At 46.7% G+C, this 15,876-nt stretch overlaps 3 protein-coding genes across 3 annotated transcripts; 2 read left to right on the top strand and 1 right to left on the bottom strand.

Annotated features, from left to right (window-relative positions):
• Positions 1 to 773: 773 nt before the first annotated feature.
• Positions 774 to 3,020, top strand: PAAG_11612 (hypothetical protein; the record flags this gene model as incomplete). The annotated part of the gene is made up of 5 exons (XM_015847230.1): positions 774 to 1,107; positions 1,204 to 1,283; positions 1,351 to 2,122; positions 2,199 to 2,672; positions 2,770 to 3,020. 5 exons carry the CDS (start codon positions 774 to 776, stop codon positions 3,018 to 3,020), a joined length of 1,911 nt encoding a protein of 636 aa, XP_015703139.1.
• Positions 3,021 to 5,165: 2,145 nt separating this feature from the next.
• Positions 5,166 to 7,880, top strand: PAAG_11611 (hypothetical protein; the record flags this gene model as incomplete). The annotated part of the gene is made up of 6 exons (XM_015847229.1): positions 5,166 to 5,181; positions 5,273 to 5,478; positions 5,556 to 5,688; positions 5,768 to 5,819; positions 5,879 to 7,144; positions 7,202 to 7,880. The coding sequence occupies 6 exons, from the start codon at positions 5,166 to 5,168 to the stop codon at positions 7,878 to 7,880; spliced, it is 2,352 nt and encodes a 783-aa protein (XP_015703138.1).
• Positions 7,881 to 10,303: 2,423 nt separating this feature from the next.
• On the bottom strand, positions 10,304 to 14,884 carry PAAG_03417 (hypothetical protein; the record flags this gene model as incomplete). The annotated part of the gene is made up of 10 exons (XM_015844962.1): positions 10,304 to 10,396; positions 10,473 to 11,171; positions 11,235 to 11,476; positions 11,539 to 11,948; positions 12,008 to 12,573; positions 12,638 to 12,740; positions 13,297 to 13,801; positions 13,875 to 13,993; positions 14,059 to 14,237; positions 14,300 to 14,884. The coding sequence occupies 10 exons, from the start codon at positions 14,882 to 14,884 to the stop codon at positions 10,304 to 10,306; spliced, it is 3,501 nt and encodes a 1,166-aa protein (XP_015701936.1).
• Between the last annotated feature and the right edge of the window lie 992 nt (positions 14,885 to 15,876).

Below are 15,876 nucleotides of genomic sequence, written 5' to 3'. Positions count from 1 at the left end.
AAGATAACCCGGAGTGGAGACTGACGGAGGTATGGACTATGCTCGCCAAGGATATGGGGGAAATGTGAGAGCTTCGGGGGGAGATAAACGGGTTCCACACCCCCGGAGGTTAGAGGGGATACGTTATATATATATATATATATATGTATGTATGTATTGTATGTTGCTGATCCTACAGATATCAGAAGTATTCTCTGACTGTCGCCCACAGCCTCCTTCTCTCCCCCTTTTCGTAGAACCACGTGATGAGATTGGTCATTGCTCTGCTTCTAATTCTGCTGCTTGTCCTTAACCCAATCAGGACTAGAACCTAAATGGGTGGTGCAACAGCAGAGGAAAAAAAAAAAGGGCTTCAAATTCTCCCCGATCAAACCAACATCGAACGGACACCCGATGCTGAATAGACACCCCCCCACCTCCCCCAGACTCTGGAATCATCACCCTCCTCCCCACAGTCTGGATATCCCTCTTACCTCTGTCATTGCATTACCTCATTCTCTCCCTGCCACCCTGCTCTTCTTGTGGGAGTGTTTCCATTCTAGGGTTTGAGATACCTGATTGCTCATCTGTCGGATATTAATACCTGTTTTTCCTAGCTTCTCTGTTTGTCTATTTTACCTCATTTTTAATTGTTATTTTATCTTGTTCCCATAACCGATTATTCCAATTGCCATAAGGTATCCCTTTCTCCCAGGTGCTGTAACCATTCAATTTCCTTCCCCCCCCCCCCTCTGGCTCTCCCCCCTAAAAAAAAAAAAAAATAAGATCCGATAATGTCGACAAATAAGGTCGTGCCACCAGCCCATGTCATCCCGGCAAACGCTGCCGCTGCCGCATTGAACAGGTCTTCCCTTCCCGCGGAGTCGTCGCCCGCGGTTTGGGACCGCATTTCCACGTGGGCTTCCGAGAATAAAGCGCTCTTGTACACCATTGCTGGGGTTGCCGTAGTCGTCACAAGCGCTGGCGTAGTCTATTATTTAACATCAGACTCCGGCCGATCTACAGGTTCGACGCAGCCCACGGAGAAGAAGAAGAGCAAAAAGGAGAGGCGGCGTGAGAAAAAGAAGGCGGAAGAGGAGAAAAAGGCTGAAGTTACCCCTCCGTCTAGTAAGCTATACCCATTGTCCTAATAAAACACAAAATATCCCCCGCTGAGGGAAGCCCTCTAGCACAGTGCAATGCTCATAAAAATATTTCTTACAGACGCTACCCAGAAGAAGCCAGAGGAAGCGCTGGAAATACCGGAATTCGATGAATCTACCATTGATAGTCTGTCAGCTGAGGTATAATGCGGGCCTTCAAACACCCAAGAACAGGTCGTTTAGATTTGCTAATACGAACTTCCTTCAGGTCCGTGCCTCATACGCTGCAAAGCTGAAAGCCGCCGGAAACAGAGCCTTTGGATCTCTTGATTACAACCGAGCGATTGAACTCTACGGGAAAGCTATCCTTTGCAAACCTGATCCCGTATACTACTCGAACCGTGCTGCCTGTTATAATGCGCTCAGTGAATGGGACAAGGTGGTGGAGGACACTTCTGCCGCTCTCTCCATGGATGATGAATATGTAAAAGCTATGAACCGACGAGCAAACGCATACGAGAAGCTAGGGAAATTCAGTGAAGCTCTGTTGGATTACACCGCCAGCTGCATTATCGATGGATTCGCTAAGGAATCTAGCAAGCAGGCTGTGGAGAGGCTGTTGAAGAAAGTTGCGGAACAAAAGGGACATGCCATCCTGGAAGCGAAGGGGAAGAAACTCCCCAGCGCTACATTCGTGTCCAATTACCTTCAGAGCTTCCGCCAAAGGCCCCTACCAGACGGTCTGGGTGAGGATGTCGAATTGGACGAGGAGAGCAGTAAAGGACAACTCCGTAAGGGCTTGCTTGCCATGTCCAAGCCAACAAGTGATGGGTATGAGGAGGCTGCGAGAGCTTTTGAGAAAGCACTTGAGTTGGGAGACCTAGACGAGTTTGAAGCCCTTGCGCTGAACATGCGTGCTACATTCACGTACTTGGCTGGCGATGCGCAAGCAGCCCTACAAGATTTGAACAAGAGTGTCGAACTTAGTCCATCGTTAGTTCAGAGTTACATCAAACGGGCGAGCCTACATCTTGAGCTTGGTAAGTTGCTACGATTTTATCCACCTATTTTGTTGCCTTTATGTGATATTGAACACAACTTAACCCCTGTACGTAGGAAACCGAGAAGCTGCCGCAGATGATTTCGACCTCGCCGTAGCCCAGAACAAAGACGACCCGGACATCTACTACCATCGCGCCCAGCTGCACTTTATCCTTGGTGAGCTCCCAGAGGCAGCGAAAGACTATCAAAAATCAATCGACCTAGACCGGGACTTTATCTATTCGCACATCCAATTGGGTGTGACGCAGTACAAGATGGGTTCCGTCGTTTCCGCAATGGCCACATTCCGCCGCTCCGTCAAGAACTTCGAGAAAGTATCAGACGTGTATAACTACTACGGCGAGTTACTGCTCGACCAGCAGAAACACGCAGAGGCAATTGAGAAGTTCGACAAGGCTGTTGAGCTGGAGAAAACCAACAAGCCTTGGGGCATCAATGTGCTACCCTTGATCAACAAGGCCTTGGCCCTGTTCCAGTGGAAGCACGATTTTACCGAAGCCGAGAATCTATGCCAGAAGGCTCTGATCAGTATGTCCCTCAAACCCAAACACTCACACACCCACTGCACAACTGACAACATTATCAACGTTATTTTGCTAACTCAATCTATCCTTCCCCCCCCCAGTTGATCCCGAATGCGACATCGCCGTCGCCACACTCGCCCAACTCCTTCTGCAGCAAGGCAAAGTATCCCAGGCACTGAAATACTTCGAGCGAGCCGGCGAGCTAGCCCGAACAGAGGCAGAAGTCATCAACGCCGTGTCATACGCTGAAGCCACCCGTGCACAACTGGAGGTGCAGGAGAGATATCCTAAGCTTGCGGCGCGACTGCAGCAGGTGGCCGGCGCGGCTGCGATGGGGGTGCCTCCGTCGTAAGGACATAAGACCACATCGACACAAACTCCAAAAAACTCATATCGAATTGGATTTGAAATTAATTGAAAGAGTATTTTGCTCTGTCTCTGCCTGCGACAACTGCCTGTATTATGCAATATTGTGTCTCCGGGGGCCCAACGCAAACGCGAACGGAAAATTAAAAGCACCTGCCATTTTCACTTCTGAAAGCTATGACTACCGGACTCGCCGGCTGAATTCCTTCTTGTTTCATTTATCTACATGAAATTACAAAACCCTTTATCTGTCCAGAGAAATCGGATTCGATTCATGCATCAGAGACTCGAAAGTTTTCTTCTCTCTACTCCTGTCTTCTTCCTTTCCACTTTCCCTTGTATCCTAGTGTATCATCGTTGGGCTTTTCCCTCTCCCTGGTATGTCTGTGTTCCTAACTTTGATAGTCGATATTTTTGTGTTATCATTTAGTTTGAAGCTTAAGACTGGTTTTGCCCCTTCGGACTGTCGGCATCCCAAACCTCTTTTTTGTGTTTCCTTTTTATTTCTCCTGAACTAACCTAGGTGTCATCACATATATATGGTGGTGGTTTATATGGGAGCCGGGCCTTAAAATGTGTAATTACGAGGGTACTTTTTTTTTTTTTTTTTTAATTCCTGTTGTTGGGCATGTCAGAGTAATCATATATATTTTGTCTCTTTTTTCCATCTTGTCTACTACGTAACTCCCATCCGTCGTTAATCCCGAAACTCCCAACCTTAAACTTCGAATGGGAACTAAAGCAGCCATCAGATGACCTCACTTTGATATCATCAAATTTCCCGTCAGCAGATAGGGTTCCTAACGGTAGGGTGTGAGTTCAGCTGAAGGTGGCTTTTCAAAAAGGTGAACATGGAATAAAAATCCCAGTAAGAAAACATACGAACCTTTTATATCTGACATTCTCTATCGAAGCCAACAACCTCCACTAATCACATGGGATGTAAGCGGTGAAATAGCGTCAAGAACATGGGTTCTGCCTAGATCGGGTACGCCAAGTCCTTGTAACTTTTGGTATGTGTGGTATGGCCGGAGCAGCAATACACGTCATCCCACATCTTCCCTCCCCGTACCCGCGACCTGAGCTTGTCAGAGTTTCCCCGCCGAGTTGCTGGTATCCAGTACCCGCCTCACCGGCGTTTGTCTTATGGGCCTGACAGTACGAGTATGAGTGTGTATTGCATTGTCAAACTGCCGATCCGAGCCCCCCTGTATCCTTCTGGCCTTTCCCCTCACTCGCGCTGCCTCAACTTCATCCTCAACCTCATCCTCATCCTCAACCTCAACCTCAACCTCAACCTCAACCTTAACCTCAACCTCACCCCGCTGCCTCTCTACCTTACATATATACCAATGGTATCTGCCACTGCCATATACTACGCACGCTGTTGACTTTGTTCCTCTTCCTCTTCCCCTTTCTCTCCTGCCCGGTGTGGTTGCTTCCTAGCTCTGTTAACTGCCTTTTCTCCCAACTCTCCAGCCCATCCGCCTATTCCTCATCCGTCGTCCTCGTTCCTCATTACTCATCCCTCGTTCTGCCTATCTTCAACCTCAGCCTCAACCACCGACTTCAACGCTACTCCTCTCCTTCAGTAGTCTTTTCCATCCTCCCTCTCCATCCAATATCTCAGCACTCTTCAGTCGTATCGGCGATATATCTGGTTCATCCAGCTTGGCTACCTCATCTCTTCCATCTCTCCGCCCCACTATCCGCCATCCCCTTCCTACATTCCCCACATCTCCATCCGAATCCTTGACTCCGATCTTTCTCCGGCGGCCCCGCACTATACAGCTCCGTCAGACCACTCAAGCGTGTGGACAGAGCGACTTTTGCGACTGCGTCATAGGTTGGGAACAGCTTCTCCCTCAGCAAATGCTGTATCAGCTTCCCCTCCTTCACTAGCAGCTCTCTGTACTTGAGCAATTGTTCACAAATACAAACTTCACTCTCAACCAGATCTACGATTCAGTGTTTGTTACAGACACTATTTTGGACACTACTTTTAACATATGTGATTACTCGTCTTCCAAGCTATTTAACTGAGCATTCTTCCCACTACCAACATCAAATCACGAGATTCCAATTGTTTAGTCCTTGTAGCCGGTGCCATCCCAGATGCGGAGAGGGCATCATGGAGTCTAGCAAGTGTACAGTTCCTCCGTTATCTCGCTGCTATCGAAGTGTTGCAATTCATCAAGTTTCTTCTTAACTAACATCAACATTACTTCTCCGTCCTAGTTGCCGTGACCCTCACTCTCCTAAATTCCAAATGCTCTGTCGGACCTCGAGTCTTGACTCTGTCTTCAGATACAGAGAAAATCGTCATCGGTCGATCCTCCAGGGCGACTAACAAGGAACTCGTCCCAGCACAGAACAATGCCTGGTTCGATTCTCGTGTCATGTCCCGTGCCCACGCCACTATTACCATTTGTTTACAGAAACAGGTAAAAATATAAACCCCGTGGTCTTGTTGACTTATCTTCGGAGAATAGCTAATTGTTTTTGGTTTCGTGATCTCCAGCAAGCTTCCATCACGGATACCGACTCTATGCATGGCACCTGGTTGAACGGCACTAAGCTTGTCAGCAACAGTAAGACACCGCTCACGAATCGCGATATCCTGACATTTGGAGCCAAGATTACTCGTGGAGCAGGTAGGTAGCCCGTTACCGCTTTCCACGTTAGCATCTTCTATGTACATAATCTTTCTCTTAACTTATCTTGTTTTTACAGAAACCTTTGAACCCCTGAGAGTTCGCCTGGCCTTGTTATGGACAAAGGAACCGTATGTCTTGCATAATCTTAGCCAAGTTCTTGGCCGTTATTTTTGCTTACCATCCTTAGGACTTTTGCCAAGGTGGAGATTCCAAAACCTATTAAACGCCACTCAGAGAATACCTTCGTAGTGCCAGATGATGACGATGACGATGACGAAGATAGAGAAGATCATGATTTCGATGATCCAAAGGCAGAAGCTATTGTCGAAACTACTTCTGATGCTGAAGGGCTGACTCGTAAACGCTCTGTTGAAGCCAATTCGGATGTCATCTCCGTTTGCTCCTCTGGCGAAGACGATGGACAGGAAAAGTCTTCCTCTACTTCATCCCCACTAAGCAAACCCGAAGACCATTCTACATCGAAGCCCAGACACGAAGAACACCCAGCTGTCCCTCCATCCTCCAGTCCAAAACTCAATCCCTACATTAATCTGGTGGACGAAACGGTTACAAAAAAATCCGGTCCGCAACAGTTCCCCGCTGCTGATGCTTGCCCTGACTCAACGGGATTGGCCAAGGAATATCCCACGGTTACGGATGTTCTAACCGAAGATGACAGTGACATCAATGCAGAATCGGGAGATGAATTTAACCAATTTTCAGATGATGAGGAGCACCACTCCGTTTCTGACTGGGAAACAGAGAATCTTACATTTGGGACCGAAGCCGCAGCTGACTCAGATGCTATCAAACCTCGGACCAGCAGCTCAGAAAAATTAACTAAGGCTGCTATTCCCTCCACCCCAGAATCTCTAAAAACCACATCCAAGTCAGACGGTGAATCTGGAAAGCCTGACAGGCATCCTAACCATGCTGATAATATGAGCCCATCCGCGTTTCTGACGCCCGCCCTTTCTAGTGCCTCTAAACCTGGTGATAACGACAGTCACATCTCCTGCAGAGCTATGAGCACCCATGTGTCACGGGAGCATTCGAGCACTGTGCATCCCTCAGTTTTGGCCTACAAACCTAGTCCTCTCGAAACGAGGGTGACCGGGAACCGGGACCGGAAGTTTGCTCTCGGCCTACAAAGAACGCCCAGTCCCTCCGATAAGGCCCTTGCTAGACCAATAATCGGTGACTCGCACGAGTCCGTTGCCGAAGACATATACCAAGGGTGGGCTTTTCCCCCTAAGCCCAAAGCGCAAAGATTATGCGAAATCGCTCCCTGCGAATTCCCTCGCTCCCTAGAGCAAGAATCATCAACGCAGGGTGGCGGTACATCTGCAGTTACTGGCAGTTATGATTTTCCTCAACTTCCCCCTTTGCGCCCGCCGTATTCTGAAGGCCCCTTTGCCACTTCAAACCAGGAAGAAGCTTGGTTAATGGGAAAGTACGTTATAAATTTATCCTCCCGTTCATGATTTGTACTAACTGATGGCGGGAGCAGTACGCGCAATCATGCCATTGCCGAGAACGTCAAAGATATCTATCAATGTGGCACGTTTGCACCAGCCCGGGCTTGTAGCAACACATATAGGATAGGATCATCGCCACCATATTCAAGTCCATTACACCGGCCTCAGTGGCAGACAGTCACCGACGGTCCGCATAACGCATCCCTTAGGACACCAACAGCACAATACCCGACCAAACCAGCCAGCAGTTCTGTGCCAGGGCATTCCAGAAAAGCAACATCCATCCCAATCGCCAACATCATCGATGAGGAGAATTACATCCCCGAACTCTGCCGACCAAATCACCCTCTAAAGCGAAAGGCAAAGGAAATGTCAATACCAGAGGTCCATGTCCCCGGAGACCACGATGGAGATGAATACCTACCCGACGCGCAGCCGCAGCATATCATCCCACCTCCATCTACCTTAACCTCAGCGTCAAACTCTCAATCGACTCACTCAGTCGTCGATAAACAGGAGGGCCAGGACCCCCCTTCCGCTACGGAGCAGAGTGAAATAACCCCTCCACAGAAGAAGGTGAAGACAGAGCCGTCTCCTGACCGCGGGAGCAATTTTGCCCGCTATGCCGCCAGCGCGCTGGTGGGCGCTGCGGTTGGTGGTATTGGTGTTGTTGCTGCTCTAGCGGCTCTGCCGCCGGATTTTTTTGCCTAATCTAATGTGCGGGAAAACTATCTTGGTTCATGAGCAGTTATTTGGTGTCCGATTACCTTTTGCGAAATTCAAGTTCCTAGTGGATTGGACCGGACGTAGTAAAGATGTGGATACTGCTTCTTACATTTGTATGTAGCCTTCTGCGTGTTTTCTGTTTTTGTACCCCTTTTTAGAAACATGGGCAATATCCCCCCGAGTTTAATATTTTACATCCGGGGCGTGGTCTTTGGCTCAATGGAAAACCTCACAGGTGGACGAAGTGCCAAGCAGCAATTCCTGTCAATCCGTTAATGATCAGCGAGACGCTAACAGCAGGTAGAAAGTGGACAGGTAATTTTGCTGAGTGAGAGTGTCGTTATTCGGGCCAAGTCCTCTTTTCCTTTTTTTTTTTAACTTGATTTTATTTACGGTGGTGGATGGGTGTATGTCAACTTTATCACCTTGCGTTTCGAGTGACAGATTTTCTTTCCCTGCTTAGCTGAGCTTATTTACCCCCTTTTCTTCCGATTAACCCAATTTTCTAATGTTTCCTCACGACACATCGCAAAACGACGGGATCCGATTGTATTCCCCCCCTCCCCCCCCAAAAAAAAAACCATCTCTTCCCTTCTATTTCCTTTGTGAATATTTTTCTTTCTCATTTTCTTATACACCCTCTCAATCACGAAAGGAATCAAATTTAAGTAGGTAGTTTAATTGCAACTTTATTGTCTTAATTTCTATAAGATGTCAGTCATATGTCAACAGTGCCATTGAGCCAGGAGTGAAAAAGTACTCGTATCTTTAAAAGAACTTCATTTAACTTGGTTACAGGGCTGGAATGTGAAAACGTTGAGAGAAATAATTAGTTATTTTTTATTTACTTTTAAAGAGCAAAGTTGCTTTTGGTGAAAGGAGAAAAGCATGAGTATGTTTGTCCCGTTGACGGATATAAGGAGTACATTCATTTGAGAGTTTATTAATGACAGTGGCAACAGATGAACATATAAATGAAGTTGAAGCAAAATATAAATACCTAGTCAGCTACTTGATTTATGAAAAAAATAGATCGATTAATCATGTGCATTCAAATATTTTTTTAAAAAAAAAACTATATATATATATTTAGAGTTCTGCCAGGGCTCTTCGCTGCTTCGTATTTCAATTACAGACATGAATGAAGAGAGAAAAAGCATAGTTAGCAGAGTTCCTGTTGCGTGGAAGCTTCTTATCAAAGAATAGAACTCGATTGCTTGGAGCTCACCTGCAGGCCTGCAATAAATATGCAATGAATACCTGCCTAACACAGAAACTACCTCTGAAAATACACAGATGGACAGGCATGTAATGAATATACCATATAAGAGATGCGGATTTGAAAGACAACTGCGGCCGTTATGTAAAGATATAGGGTTGGCAAGGCGTCGGCCTGCGATAGTCCCCTCCTGAAGATTATTTGATTTCCTTTTTACACATCTCTTCCCTGACTATCCAATTCGAAAGGCATATTTAAATCACCAACTACATATTGTTGAAGTTAAGGATTTATTATTTCTTATCGAGAAAAAACACAAATGTATTCAGTGTGTTTGCACACGCGGGGTGTAACCAGTCAATGGAAAACAACTGAGCCCCCCCCCCCGGGGCCTTTCTCACCATTCCTTCCTTACTCTATTTCTTACAGTATACAGAATGTGTAAAGTAAAAACAGACCAAAGGCCCAAGCCAAAACAAAGTCCCCACAAGAAAGACGAAGAAAAGAGATTCTGTAGGATCTGATATACCAGAAAACACAGTGTGGGTATGGGGAAAGTGTAATATAAAATGTTAGAGCGTTTTGTGGATGGTGCATTGTATATCTGTATAGAAGGGCCGTGCTTGGGTTATGGGATAGGAGATTAGGCATAGAACGGTTGAGCGGGGTTATGTTGCTGAATTCGACATGTTGACTAGGTCGGGCATGTGGGGAATGGAACAGCGGAGATATAGTACAGAGATATTTGCAGAGAAGATGAGGTTAAGTGAGATGAAGTATGTGCAGGTGGATTCGTGCGGGTGAAAAAGGAAGAATCAAAATGTGCTGGTATCTTCAATAGCTGTTCTAGCTAGAAATTACGCTGTGTGCCAATGCTGGAACCGGGGGAGGGAAAGAAAATGTAAAATTAAAAGACGTAGTAAGCGGGTAGCAAGAGATACGTGTGTTAAAAATAACACCAGATCAAGAAACACCGCTGCGTTCTGCAGCAAAAAATAAAACAAACGAGCATACGGATGGTGGAAAAGAGGTCCAAACAACAACTTTCACGTGAAGGGTGCATATATTTGGAAAATATTGTCAAGTATCGAGAGATGTATTCAACAAATATCCATGCAGCGACGGGTAGAGGGCGGATATTGGGTATATAGTAAGGCTAGAATTAAAGGCGATATCAACTGCTCAAAACTCAATCGAGAGGATCGTGGCGGAATGTGCAGTCGTCGCCCTTGAGACATTTTCCTTCCTTCCAATATCGACACGGGACAAGGCCTGCCTTGGGCTACGAGCGGGAGATTGAATCGTTAGCTAGGTACTTCTGAAATTCATTTAAGTCCATAGACATGAGAGAAACTTACATGTTTCTTATGTTTGAAGTCGCCATTTGCCCTAGCCCGCTTGTTGTGACCATGACCGTGGCCATGACCATGGCCTCCGTCCTCAAAATTGTCATATCCACCATGCTTATTATGGCCATGGCCATGGCCATGCCCTTCGCGCATCCGCTTCCTATCAGAGTCCTCATAAATGTTACCTTGCTGCTGTTTTTTCTGCTGATTTTGATTCTGATTATATCCAAATGACTGAGAAGATGGTTGTTGCTGCTGTTGCTGCTGTTGGGGTGTTGCAACATTTTGGAACTGGGATAGGACAGCAGCAAGGTTCGGGGTTTGGGTTGACGAAACCTGGCTTTGAGCCTGAGGGAATGATGGGGGGTTTGCTTGCTGAAGCTGCTTCTGCGCATTCATGACAGCAAGCAGTGCTTGAATATCAAGACCGCCTTGCATTGCGGGTGTTTGTGTAGGCGGTTGAATATGGGGTATTTGAGGTATCGACGGGACGGTGGGTTGGACCTGGCTGCCAGAGAATTGCCCAAAAGTTTTTTCGACATCGAATAAAGGGTTTGATGGCTGGGGTTGTTGCCCTTGTTGGGGGGTTTGCTGGATGATCTTGAGTAGGGAAGCGATATCCACCGTGCTGGAATTCTGGGTTATCGTAACCGGTTGTAGGGGTGGGGGTGGTGGGGCTCGTGCAGCAAAGTATTTTGCAGATCGCGCCTGTTTAATTGATAATGTTAGGCGGCTAGAATTGAAATAACAGTCCTGTTTAAAACTAAATACCTTTATTCTATCTTCTGGCTCGCCAAAGGGGACTTCTGGGTTATATGGTTCATCCGGATCCGGCAGGGGTGGTTCCTTAGGAGAAATGGGGATATCGGCAGGAGACGTGTAGAAGACACTCAGTGTATTCGCTTCGCGCAGCTCCTGGGCCCGTTTTTCGTTGCTATCGGGATTCTGTGTGCCTCCTCTCTTGATGAAATTCCGGCTCCGTTCCCCTGGATCAAGTTCAGAGAAGTTGATTCCTAATTTACACAGGAGTTAGGAACTAGCCAATACTTAATTAAAAAGTTAATCTTGATCATACCTATTGGTGTAGTGTAGGGACGAATAATCTCTTCTCGAGATTCAGGATCATCATCGTCCTCCAGATCGTCTAAATCACGATGGAGTTTCAGGGTTCTTCCCTCGCCGCTTACATCAGCAACGTCACGGATCATGCTGTCGTCGTGGCCAACTTCTTCCTCGGGGTCATGAGTGAAGAGACGGATTTCAGTCAATTCTTCATCCGGTTTCCAGCTCACACGTAGCTTACGACGTTCTTCTTTTCGGAGACGTTTCTTGCGTTCTTCCTCTGTTTCCAGGGGGAGATCCTCGGCTGGTTTGCTAGAAGCTAATTCTTTTGGCTTATTCAAATCAGCCATGGTCTCAGAGAATGAGAAGGCTGGCTTTGGCGCCGCAGCTGAAGACGGGGTGGGCTTGAGCTCTGGTGCGGAACTGTTTCTTGCAATCAGTTTAGTCTTCCACGGCAACAGAGGAGATTGTGTCCGACATACTTCGCTTTTTCCTTGGCAGCAGCAGCACGGGCAGCATTGGAGGTTCCAGGTTTTTTAGAAGCAGACATTAAGCTGCTAAAGAGGTTTGGGGTGGGTTTTGGAACCACTATATTGGCCTTGGGTTTAGCGGCAACTGCACTCTCGCTTGTAGCTACGGGCTTGACTTCTTGAGCGGTGGCTGTAGCGCGTTTCGTCGGGGCTGCAGCAACAGGTTTAGCAACAGGCTTGCCGTTGGCAGCAGTTACAGTTCGCTTTGGCGACGGAGCACCACCTGCTTCAGGCTCACGGGGCCTCTTGGTCCCGGGAGTGAGTTCAGCGGGGTTCTGAATGATTATTTCAGGTTGCATATGCACTAGCTCATGTTCATTGAGGGTGCTCTCCGTTTTATTGGAAGCAGCTTTTGCGAGTTCGGCCTTCCTCTTTGTCAACTCTGCGGCATTAGATAGAATTGTTTGTGCTAGCTGTTTAATGACATCACCCCCTTTTTTGACAAATCGGGTAAGGATTTTGTCATTTTTGGTTTTCTCAAGCATCGCTTGATCCATTGTCACGAATTTCGCCATGAGCTATTATCATCAGAGTTAGCCAATGTGTGCGTAGCAGACTTGGAAAGAAGATGATAGAGGTTACCTTCAATATATTTACTGTTAAAGGTCCGTCACTGTCTGCTGCGGTATGTCGATCAAGCAAAAATGAATACAGCGCAGACACAATAATTGGATGTTCACCGAACCTAACATACGTATAAGCATATTTCTCATTAAAGTGATTGTCTTCCTTTTCTTTTAATAAAACGGGGGAAAATAGGAGGAAAAAGGGAAGCGAGAATAGAGGGTCATTCAAAGTATGCGGGGGGCAGAGTTGTCAAGCGGGAGATTCTTCCATGAATTTCGAACAGATATTTGATTTGCTCGCGAAGCTGAACAGATGATGCCTGGATCACACATTTAAGTGGTGACTGATGATGGGATAGACGTTGGTACAATTAGCTGCAGCGAAATATAGAGGCTGGCGCATTGATTGTACAGGCCATTTAAGCTTTATACATTCGCAGCACTTTAACTTCTCCCTCGGAAACTCTAAGGATTAGATGTAATAACGCTTGCTTCTAGCCTTGAAATGGGGCACAGATGCTGATTGTTCGCACATGGCATTATTATTTAAAATATATCTCGATTTTTTCTCGTTCCATTTCTTTCCTCTCTTATCTCTGCCCAAACAGCTACAAATGGGTTGATAATAAATGATAATTAAGGTGTGCAGAAATGGGAAAAGAAAGTTGGACATACCTTTGGATGATGGCTGGGTGCCCACCTTCCAGAGCAGTAGTGACTATAAGATCTATGAGACGGCGTTGCAATAAAACTTCCTTCTTGATTCCAGGGATTTTGTCTTCATGGTTTTGATTCTCAGCTGCTTTTAGTAATTCGCTTTTCGATTTCCAAGTGTCGCGAACTCCCTTGACAAGTTCAGAGAAAAGCGTCAACGCATTTCGTATTGTTGATATTGGCGGTTGCTTATTCCTTGGCGACCAAACCGCTTTCAACGTGTCGTACTTGGAGCCACCCTCGACATCCTGAGGCCGTACAGGAGGAAGAGGAGAGGGCTCTGGGGCGACCTCGAGATCCGAAGAACCGTCGGAGCCATCACTATCAGAACTGGCTGAGACATCCGATGGTCGTGGACTCCGTTTGACCATAGCCTTAATGGCTGCAGCTTGTGGACGATCCTGAACCTTTTCTGTTTCATCTTTTTTCTTGCGCTTTGTTGGTGGTTTATCGGCTTTTGTTGTCGCTAGTCTCAGTTAGCGAAGTGTCATACAATGATAGAAATCATACTGCACTTCTTGCGAAACTATTAGGCTTACCTTTTTTTGGCTTTTTCACGGTTGTTGTGACAGGAGGAATTGGCTGTATGTGACTTATATTTGGTTGATTTGAACCAATCAAGCGGGGAGCAATCTCTGCACTGTATGTTTGATACAGACTACTTCAAGTTAGCCACCTATACACGGGAAAAGGAATAAACAGAAAGTAAACTGGGAGACTGACTCTGGGGTAGGCCGATTGTCAAGGTCCGCTGGATTAATGACAAAGAATTCATTTTGAGAGGAGCTAGGTTGAATCATCGAATGTTGAGACGCAGAAAGAAACTGCGGATCAATAGTATTGTGGTAAGCAGATCCCGGGTGAGACTGCTGGAAGCCATTTGAAAGGTTAATGTTATCATTCTAGGGGGAGTTTATTAGCTATGAGAGTCATACAAAAGGAGAAGCTGTCAGCAGTCACTTACTTGTATATCCCTTTGTAAAGTTCCTGATCTTTCATAAGACGGCATAGGACCCCTGGCTGGTGATGGAGCGATCTGTGACGAATGATTCACTATTTGCAGATCAACTGGAGGTTGTTGACGAAAGCCATTTTGAGGCGCGGCGGGAGAGTTGGTATAAAAGTTCAGGGGATCAAATGTATACTGTCGATAGGAAGTTGGGTTTGGTTGGGTTGTCTCATATGTCGGATTTGAAGACTGAAACTGGTTGAGTTGGTACTGGGCGGGTAAAGCATAATTCTGCTGTGGCTCTTGTACCATCTGGGGTTGCAACTGAGGCTGCAACTGAGGCTGCAATTGAGGCTGCAATTGGGGTTGCTGCCATTGCTGCGAGGGGTGTGAATAAATATCCTGAGGTTGCTGGTGAGATCGCTGGGGATTGGGTGCAGCTGTTCGGAAGACAGGATGATCCCATCCTATACCAAAAGGCTGGCCTTCAGGCTGATTGGAACTGTACAGATGGTTTATTCCACCCCAGAATTCTCCAGAATAGCCACCAGTTGCGGGTTCTGACACAGACGAGGGATTGGAATTCGACGAAGAGTCCATGATCAGACTTCCCCCCAGACCTCCTTAATACCTGACCGATATATTATGCAGATCAGTCAGGGTTACAGCGGTCACGTGGACACCCGAAGACCCAAAAAATGGGGGTGCCCGATTTGGAGTGGGGTGTTGCCGCTTTTAGGATTCTTTGTCGGGAGATGCAACTGGTCTAACCGTATGCGTACTAGCGTATAACGATAAAGGTAAGAGGGGGGCAGCCTCTTTAGGAATGGCGCGACGCTGTTTCTCAACAAGGCGAAGTTTGATACTCAGCCTCCCCTTGCTGGCTGCTTCTAAAGGGTTCGGGTGGGCAATAAATATCTGACCAGTAGTTGGCAGTGTGTTTTGCTGCCAGTTGGGGCTGTCCTTTGCTGGCCTAGGTTTGAGTTGAGATTTGTTCTTTTGGGGGGATTCTTTGTTAGGTGTTTGTTAAAGCCCAGAAGGGTGTGTTAGATGTTAAAAAAAGAAAATATAAATAGAAAAGCAAAAATGTGCGTGTGCAGTAGGATCAAATAGGCTTACTTTGCCCTCCTGAACGTCAGTCTGACCGTAAGTTTTTTGAGGTTCTTGCCGGTTTTAATAAGGGGAAAATTCTGCAGCAAAATAAACACCAACAGCAATACACCACAAGTCACAAAAGTACAAGGCAAAGTTTCCACTGCAGGAGCCGTTCAACTCCCATATATTTCCACAGTTGTATTGTTCTGTCCTTCCCTCCCAAACGTGTATCTCAAACTATTCCTCGATCCTCGATCCTGCGCAGAATTCTTCTCCAGGGCCCCTAAATCACCGACGGCCTTGCCAGCCTTTCCACTTGCCTTAATCCACGGAGCAAGGTCTCATACAACGAGCCAGTTCTTCAGGTTTTCAGCTTAGTAGCATAGTGAATGCCTTTACGATGAGAATTCAGCAGTTGAGAGGGATATGTGGGGATGAGTGAAGCGGGAGAGTCGGGTTGTCGAGGAGAGAAGAAACTGTCTGGGCACGACGTCGAC

The sequence above is a fragment of the Paracoccidioides lutzii genome (genome assembly GCF_000150705.2).
Source record: "Paracoccidioides lutzii Pb01 unplaced genomic scaffold supercont2.7, whole genome shotgun sequence".
Taxonomy (NCBI): Eukaryota; Fungi; Ascomycota; class Eurotiomycetes; order Onygenales; family Ajellomycetaceae; genus Paracoccidioides; species Paracoccidioides lutzii.
The sequence above is the reverse complement of the archived record's forward strand: the minus strand, read 5'-3'. Positions and strand labels throughout refer to the sequence as shown.